Source organism: Triticum aestivum, chromosome 5A (assembly GCF_018294505.1).
Source record: "Triticum aestivum cultivar Chinese Spring chromosome 5A, IWGSC CS RefSeq v2.1, whole genome shotgun sequence".
Classification (NCBI taxonomy): Eukaryota; Viridiplantae; Streptophyta; class Magnoliopsida; order Poales; family Poaceae; genus Triticum; species Triticum aestivum.
The window spans coordinates 286,592,417-286,599,256 of NC_057806.1; the positions used below are offsets into that span (position 1 = coordinate 286,592,417).

At 45.5% G+C, this 6,840-nt stretch overlaps 1 protein-coding gene across 1 annotated transcript; it reads left to right on the forward strand.

Moving 5' to 3' along the window:
* Window positions 1–550: 550 nt before the first annotated feature.
* On the forward strand, window positions 551–5,680 carry LOC123102995 (ACT domain-containing protein ACR12). Its single transcript, XM_044524475.1, has 10 exons — window positions 551–806; window positions 2,206–2,257; window positions 2,740–2,853; window positions 2,983–3,077; window positions 3,476–3,554; window positions 3,672–3,731; window positions 3,936–3,991; window positions 4,961–5,066; window positions 5,150–5,218; window positions 5,304–5,680. The coding sequence occupies exons 1-10, from the start codon at window positions 703–705 to the stop codon at window positions 5,364–5,366; spliced, it is 798 nt and encodes a 265-aa protein (XP_044380410.1). The 5' UTR covers window positions 551–702; the 3' UTR covers window positions 5,367–5,680.
* The last annotated feature ends 1,160 nt before the right edge of the window (window positions 5,681–6,840 follow it).

The following is a 6,840-nucleotide window of genomic DNA, read 5'->3' on the forward strand; positions in this document are numbered from 1 at the left end:
ATGATCCGCCCCTAATACGGCCCTCGATTAGATATAAAACCAGGAGGCAAGCTAGTTGCACACGCAATCCATGTTTGCCGCTACTTGCAAGTTGCAACACCGAAGCGAAGGCTCATTTGGCATTACGGCTACTTTAAAAAAAGAGAGGTTATTTCTGTTATCAGAGAATAATCGTACCAATTGACATGAAGCTCTTCTTTCGCTGGCACAGCAACTTTTTACTACTACCTCATCTAAAAAAAGCTTTTTACTACCTCAACACAAAAACAAAACTGTTCTACTGTATGAGTTTTAGCTTGCTGGTACAGGTGTCGTCATCCGTGTGGTGTGTCAGAAAGGAGCACGGCCGGTGCGGCGTTGCGAGTGCAGCCGTTGATGTGCCGCCAAGGTCGTCAGCACCCACCGGCGCGCGACCCCGGAGCACGCGACGGGACAAGTGCGAGGGGGCTAGCTAGCCTAGATGACGTACTGGAAGTGGGACGTTTCCCGCACAAGAAAACAAGGGTGTGTCCCTCCCGTCGCCCAAGTGGGCGCACGAAAAGAAATCTCACGTCCCACTCACCATCTACGCGGCTGGCCACCACGACGGCCCTCCCTCCCTTTTTCTCCCTCTCCCCCTCCCACCCCGACTGCCTACCAACACCAAACCGCAGGCAGCACACCGCGACTGCGCCACTCCTTGCGTTCCGAGTGACAGAGGCCATGGCGCTCGCCACCTCCCACCGCCACCTCGTTCGCCCCGCCGCCGCGGCCCCTCGCGTGCCGCTGCGTCCCCTCCGCTTCGCCGCCCCCCGATCTCTCCCGAGGTGAGCGATCTGAGCCGCCCTCCGCGCGCTCGGTTTCTCCCGATTCTGAACCCGGTCCTGTGATGCGATCCCTGTTCCTCCTACCGTGTGCTGTGCCTCGGCGCGCCTCGCTAGCCGTTGTTGGATTGGTTCGAGTCTAGGACGATCGGGGTGGCGCTTTATCTGAATGAGAGCGGAGCCAGTGCTGCCTTTCGCCAGTTTGGGGCTTGGAACGGGATCAGTCGATTGATCCCGTTTCGTCGCTGCGGTTCCACTTATCTCACTGGGTTGAATAATGGGACGTATATTGTTGAAAGGTGAACCATGATGTGTCGTTTAGCGTTTCGGTTCTGCGAACTAGTCATCTGTTCGGTAGATTAGCTTAGCTCAGCTCGGGGAAATCCTAGGGGAGGAATAGATGCTACCGTTGACTTCAGGATGTGTTGCTCGGTTGTTCACGGCCTTCCTAGATGAGTATGCATTCTATCTCAGAGGCCATAAATCCATGATTATCCTATAACTTTGAGACTTAGATTGGATATGATTGTGATGTGCTCTCTATTGTTATGTTTGACGAAGAATAGTTCCAAATATTCCTGTTCAAATGTTGAGGCCTGTAAGCCTGTTGCATATTTGCATTCGTTTGCACTGAATTCGGTGCATGGATGTGGAAATATGACATGTCAAATTTGAAGTTGTAGTAACCATTTTGTTAGGAGCAGTATAATGGACGCAATTAAGAAGGAAATTGTATGCATAGAATAGAATTGCAGCTTTTCATCCAACTCGGATCAGCACAAAGTAAAAAATGCACTTCGGTTTCTTTCTTGTAAGATGTAAACGGATAAATGACAAGTGAGGACCAATTTTCCTGCACAACAGATTTCAGATTGCTCTGTCTGTTTTCTCTCAAAAGGCTATATCTTCATTTTAAGATACGATGTGCAAAGCCCAGTTATGTTCCATTCATATTTATGCTGGAAGAAGTGCCAAACAAGGACGTGGTGCATCTACAGATCGGGAGTGCAGCTGCAGCGCAAGGTTCCTGACTTCTTTCGCTCCTGCCAGTCTCCAGACTCCAAGGAGCTGCCTCGTTAAGAATCGAATCCACCAGGTCCTGACAGGACTAGTGCACCATTGAAAACACATGAATTCTAACTGTGTTCATATGTGAACCTACATATGATAACTATATTTTGAGTAAAATTTTGTGCTTATAACCAGGAAACCTGTAAAGGGTAGTGGCACAAGTTTTCTGCCTGCCGTGTTTTTAGATAAATCATGATACCATTCTGAGTTTCTCATGCTTTAATTATTTGTCTGTATTGGCTGTGCTGCCAATGTCCTCTGCAGTATATCAGTGTTCTGTCCTACATTGTTTCCATGTGCTAATATTTTTTAAATTTTGCCATCCTTCTAGGATTTGTTGCCAATCTATCAACTCAGCTAACGTGTTGGGAGCTTCCTCAATGGTATATTTGCATGACTACATCTCTCAAATTACCACAACTTTGTGGAACATATGGACTGTGGCACTGCAGTATATTCTTCAGCCTTGCAAATTCGCATAAAATGTGTAGACTCATATTCCTGAGCAATGAAATATTTATGGACAACTCAGACCACTTTCAGTTTTAGAAAATCTCAGTCTGCCTATTATGTCTCACTGTACAATTTATTCTTCTGAGGGCCGATGTGAAGCAATATGGTCCTAGACATCAGGTGTCAAAGTAGTTCTGCTTATATCAAGAGTTGCTACATATTTCAACAATTCATTGTATGGATAGAGATGCCAACAATTTGATATACTCAAATGATTAGTTTTTTCTTTGGAAAGTGCTTTTTTTATTCTCGGCATTTTTGTTCTTCTTACATGCTGACATTCTATTATTTGAACACATACTCAACTGATGATTTCAAACGTGCATTTTTGAAAAACAAATCTATATCACAGACAGCTGACGACGCAGTTCCACAGCCAGTTGTACTGATAGACCAAGACTCAGACCGTGATGCAACCATTGTGCAGCTGAGTTTTGGAGATCGTTTGGGGGCACTACTTGATACGGTATGCATTTTATTGTGCTGGGGATGGCGTTTTATTGGTCTGGCCTTGCTTAGATATGCTTTAATGATTTATAAGTTACAGATTTTCTGTATCTATAAATTATTGCGTCGTGCTGTTCACTGTTTGCAGATGAAGGCACTCAAGGACCTGGGCCTTGATGTGACGAAAGGAAGTGTGGCAACTGATTCATCTGTCACACAAACAAAGTTCCACATCATGCGATTGTGGGTGCATGCAACTTTCTGTTTGCTGCAATTTCTTATACAGCGTTTAGTTGTTTGTTTGCACTTCGAGAAGTAAAGGAGGGTATTTGTATGCTTGATTCATCACTTTTGGATGCTACACTTTGTGCAACTGTGCAATGTCCACATATTATTACTGATATTTTAGTTTAGCTGCCTTGTGGTCTATTTTCTGTAATTACCATTCAACAGATTGCACATGCATTCAAGTACTGTTTCTCTCTTCTTTTTTACTGACTTTATGGAAGGATGTCTTGACACACTAAAATTTCAAAATATTCCTTAGAAATTGCACCTGTGATTATCATACTAAGACAGTTGTGGTGATTTGGTCATGTTCTAATATTATTTATCTGTTTATACCATCTGTCTCTGTCCAGAGGGCGTAAGGTTGAGGACCCTGACATGTTGGAAACAATACGGCTGACCATCATTAACAACCTTCTGCAGTATCATCCCGTATGTTTCAGAATTCAAGTTCTTCAGTTGTGTTTTATATTTTGGTGTTTGGTAGCTTTAGATTAGTTCTCATTTTGCTTAATCGAAATATCAGAATAATAGGCAATATGTGTATAGGAATCAAGCGAGAAGCTAGCTATGGGTGAATTTTTTGGAATCAAAGCCCCTGAGAAGAAGGTGAGTTCAGTGGATGTTCTCATCCTGCTAATTCAGCACTGATGCTGGTCCATGCTTTTGTTAGGCATATTTTCGTTTTAGGGATGGGTTTCCCTCAGTGTTTACACACTGGGTATTTTAAAACAGACATCCAAGTGTTATGCTTTTAATTTTATTTTTTCCCTATATCTTGAGCAATTAATTAATTTATGTTCTCTATGGCAGGTTGATGTTGATGTTGCAACACATGTAATTGTGCAAGATGATGGACCGAAAAGAAGGTTTGATCATGATAGCTTCTAATTATTGTATGCCGCTTGTGTAGCATGATGTCAGCATGTACGGTGACTAATTAGTTGTCATGCATATTATCCCATATATGTTAGTTCTGTGGCATGCACATGCATGGTTTTGTGTGTGGTGCGCTATTCCTGCACATTGGCGAACTAAATTCACTAGTACGTAATAGTTGTCATATGGTGACATCACACATATGTTACACCACGGTTTGCCGTGTGGTTGTATCTTGTATATGTACCAAAGCACTATTTGTACACATTTGACAAACTAAATCTCTAGCTATTGTCTGCTACTGCTGCCAAAACTGATTTTCACGTGATCGCTACCTAGTATCATAATGGAGGGTTTTACGTGGGCAGTGACTACATTTGCTTGAGGCATACTTATCTTGTTGAGCATTTGAAATTTTAAATCACCGACATAATTTCCCGTAAAAAGAATCACCTGACATAATAAGCAGGTGCATTTGACTAGTAGTAAGGTATGTATGTGCCTCCCAAGTTTGGGCCAAGCTGCAAAATTTTGTTCTTGTGTTGGAGGCATCCTTGCATTATAAACATGTCTAGGCTAGTCGGGTTCAGGCATTATCGTACATCTCTCATAGGACACCTTTAAAATGAAAAATGGGATGATTTGGTATAGAAAGGACAGGCTAGGTAATATATCGGACTGCTGGATTTGGTTGTGTTTGGGCAAGTCGCCATGCTGACGGAACTTGTTGGTTCTTGGGTACTGCACCTTGTGTAATACTCCCTCCGTTCCAAAATAAGTGTTTTGGAACGGAGGGAGTAGTTGATTGTGTTTGACACAACTTCATATGTTAGAAAACAAATGTGTTTATCCATTTGCCAAGAATCACATCTTATAGAACCTGAATGATCTGTTTCTCATTTTTCTTGGTTTAATGTACATCATCTACTTCCTCACCAGTTTTAGTTGAACATGTGCAGCATGCTTTACATAGAGACAGCTGATCGACCAGGCTTACTCTTGGAAGTAATCAAGATCATTACTGACGTAAATGTTGATGTGGAATCAGCTGAGATTGATACTGAGGTATGCCAGTTTCTGTCTCTTTGTTATGGTAGTCACTCAGCTATGAAGGCCCTTCCTTAGTTCATGCCGGTTGTCTTATTCAGGGCTTGGTTGCCAAGGACAAGTTTCATGTGAGTTACAGAGGGGCAAAACTTAACAGCTCGTTATCTCTGGTATATACCCACGCCAAGATTAGCACATTTAGTAACCTTCTTGCTCATCTCAGCAATATTGAACTCTTATAATTCCGTTTTACAGGTGCTGGTTAATTGTTTGCGCTATTACCTCCGGAGGCCCGAGACAGATGAAGACAGCTATTGATGATTGTTCTGTGGCGGCTCGTTTCGAGTTCCTGCCTATGAAGCCTTTTGCACTGCAATTTCTGTTGTAAGCAAAACAAAATATGGCACATGTGTTCTGAAATGCATTAAAACTGGGCCGTCTGATGCAGCTATGTTCTATGGTCGGACATGTGGCCCTTGGGAGCTTTTAGCAGCCCCATCCCATTGGTTTCCTAGAGGAATCACGTTGGAAAGCATTCACGCATGTCGAGTGTGGTCTGTAAGTTCATAGTACTATAATTCATGTGCATGTAAAAAACCAGGTTACGTATGTGAAGATCTTGTCTTACTTCATGTCATATGGTGACGGGAACTTCTAGCGTTGGCACACAAATTTACCAGCATGCCGTGTCATTGGTTTGAGGCTGGCTGGTCTCGACACTATTTTCCTCCTGTGGACACGGGCTACTGTTGTATCTTCTCCATCAAGTGTGGTGCATGATTCTTCCAGACCTCCACTTTTTTTGATAGCTTCCAGAGCTTCAACTTCCTTCATGTGTGTTAGAGAAACCAGACAAATAGAAATCTTTTGCAAATCTGCCCCTCTGCCCAGTGCAGTGGGCAAAAATGCCATCCTCTAAACCTGAATCTTGACCCAACCTGGTTTGCTCACCAACCAGGACAAGACTTCTGAGGTGCTTTGGCGATGCTAGTGGTTTGCTCACCAACCCATGACAGAAATTTTCCAAGACGCCGTGTGGATGATTTGCAAGATTGTCTCCCTCAGAGCATCTCCAGCCGTTGGCCCCCCAGGGGGCGTGGCGCTAAAATCGGCCTGGGAGCGAGTCGGTTTCCAGCCGCCGGCCCTAGGGCCGCCTCAAGACACCTTTTTTAAGGGTATTTGGCAAAGTTCGGCAAATTTGACAAAGTATTCGGCTAAAGTTCAGCAAACTGGACATATATTCGGACATTACATAGCAAAGTTATTCGAAAAAGGCCACAACTACAACTATTTTTAAGGGGCGAAGAAGTCGCTGAGCGCGGCGACGTCGCCGACGTCGTTGTCGGCCTTCTCCTCCTTGATGTGGCAGCCCCTGCTGGACCCCTGCCCAGTGTCGCCCTGGCGGACCGGTGGTGGCGGTGAGTCATCGTTGCTGTCGTCGAGGACGACGACGCCTCCCTCGTCCCGGCCACGACGCCGAGCTTCGAACTGCTCGTAGGCGAGGCGCTGGCGCTCCAGCTCCGTCCGTGACCAGTCGTCGCGCGCCCACTTCAAGGCCGCCGCGTCGTCGAGCTCCTCCTTGACGCCGCCGGCGAGCCCTGGCTCCGTCTTCACGACGGCGCGCCCGGCTCCGTCTTCACGGCGGCGAGCCCCGGCTCCGTCTTTGGTTTGACGTAGCGTGGAGGAGCCGAGGAGGAGGCGCGCCCGACGCCCTCGTTGATGACGATGCCGACGCTGCGGGTGCGCCGGCCGAGCGGCGTCTCCGCTGCGGGCTCGGCCTTGACGCCGAACA